Consider the following 1,724-nt stretch of genomic DNA (forward strand, 5'->3'; position numbering starts at 1 on the left):
CCCACTGTTATCTTTTGAAAAGAGCACTAACATATAAATTACATTCATGGTCATTTTTTCTAGTGGTTTATGTAAAATTTTAAAAAAAGAGAAAGAAAAAATTTTACCCTAGGTATAATCCACAGAATGGTGCATCTCTTGAGAGCAGAAAGTTTGTCCTATTTGTTATTTTTATCTCCCATGATTAGCATATTTTATCAGGAGTGGAGTTAGAGAGCTAGTTGAAGGATTTATAATTAACCCATGAAAGAGAAAGAGAAGATGGTCTAGATTAGTCTGAGGTATAACTGTGGTAAGTAATAATGTTGTCTGGATGAAGTTAATGGATTGGGCAAAATGTGTGCAATTGAAAGGTTGGAAAATCCTGGTTCGAATCAGATGTTATTTCCTTATATATATGGAATGAGATCATAGTAAAGGTGGAATGTCAGAAAAATAGCTGTAGTAGCTGTCATTTACTTAGTGCCTTATTTATCATAGATATATTATCTTATGTTAAAGTTATGTTACAAGTGAAGCAGTTAGTAATTTACCTATAGACACACAATTAGTAGGTATAAGAGCTGGGATATGAACAGTGCACTTAAAAAGCCAGGTCTAGTGTCACCTCTTCCTTTCAGGAAGCTTTCCCTATAACTTCTCTCCACCCCACACTCTCTCCTACCCGGGCTAGCTTGAGGCTGCTTCTCTGTTTTCACATGATAACCAGTTTTTAACTGCAGTTTTGCATTTACTTATAGAATTATAATTACAATATACTTTCGGAATTTGAGGACTTAGCATTCTGATTTAAGAATTATAGGTGAAGGCGCATGATGTGGAGATTGACAGTGCAAGGCAGGTATACCAGAGGGACTCACTCCCCATGAGGGTAGGTCCTGCACTCAGATATCAGTTACTGGGCTGAAGTTTCAGAGGTGTGGCTAAGTGTCCTCAGCAAGTGTAAAGGTTCTTTACTTCTCCTTTTTATGTTTGTTTCATCTACTCAAAATTTATTCAACTTGGAATTCAGTCTAACACAGCTACTAGTGCATGTTTATATTCAGGTAATTCACTCATAGTATCTTTAAACCATAGGTCCTCTCCTGTACCACTTTGAAAATTTGGCAAATGAACTTTCCATAGAATTGAGCTATGAGGATATAAAAAATGTCGTTCTTCAGTACGGATTCCAGGTAGAGGTAAGGGAGGAATGAAGTGTTGACACAATTTTAACTTCCTATGCACTTAAACAGGATTGATGACGTTATGGCAGTTACTGACTTCTTAATCTCTTTGTTTTCTCATCCATAAAGTAAAGATAATATTAGCTTTCAGAATTGTAAGGATTTCAGATGATGTGTATGTAAAAGGAAAACTATAATCCCTGATGAAGTAGCCTTTCAGTAAATGTACATGACTATTATAATATTGGCCTTTACAGACTCTCACTGATAGATACCAAGTAGACTAAGCTCTGGGGGAAGGAGAGGGGGGTAGGAGGGAAGGTATAAGAGGGACGTTATTCAGTATATGTCCTTTTGTACTGCTTGATCTGTTTTTTTATCATATGTGTTACTATAAGGTTTTATGATACTTTTGCTACTGTGTTAAAAATAAAGAACAGGTTTGTTCTCAATAGAGAAACAATATGTTATAGTAGTTTAGAGTTCAAGTTCTGGAGTTAGACTTCCTGAGTTTGAATTCTAGTTCCATCACTTATTAGGAGTGTGACCTTGAGCAAC

At 35.7% G+C, this 1,724-nt stretch overlaps 1 protein-coding gene across 1 annotated transcript in view; it reads left to right on the top strand.

Moving 5' to 3' along the window:
- Positions 1 to 1,354, top strand: part of LOC103595934 (chromosome unknown open reading frame, human C9orf41) — a 49,715-nt gene extending 48,361 nt beyond the window's left edge. The window contains exon 7 of the mRNA XM_008579472.1: positions 1,078 to 1,354. Within this exon, the coding sequence (XP_008577694.1) occupies positions 1,078 to 1,196 (119 nt within the window). The 3' untranslated portion in view covers positions 1,197 to 1,354. The remainder of the gene's footprint in view (positions 1 to 1,077) is intronic.
- Positions 1,355 to 1,724: the final 370 nt, after the last annotated feature.

The sequence above is a fragment of the Galeopterus variegatus genome, unplaced genomic scaffold (assembly GCF_000696425.1).
Source record: "Galeopterus variegatus unplaced genomic scaffold, G_variegatus-3.0.2 Scaffold1891, whole genome shotgun sequence".
Lineage (NCBI taxonomy): Eukaryota > Metazoa > Chordata > Mammalia > Dermoptera > Cynocephalidae > Galeopterus > Galeopterus variegatus.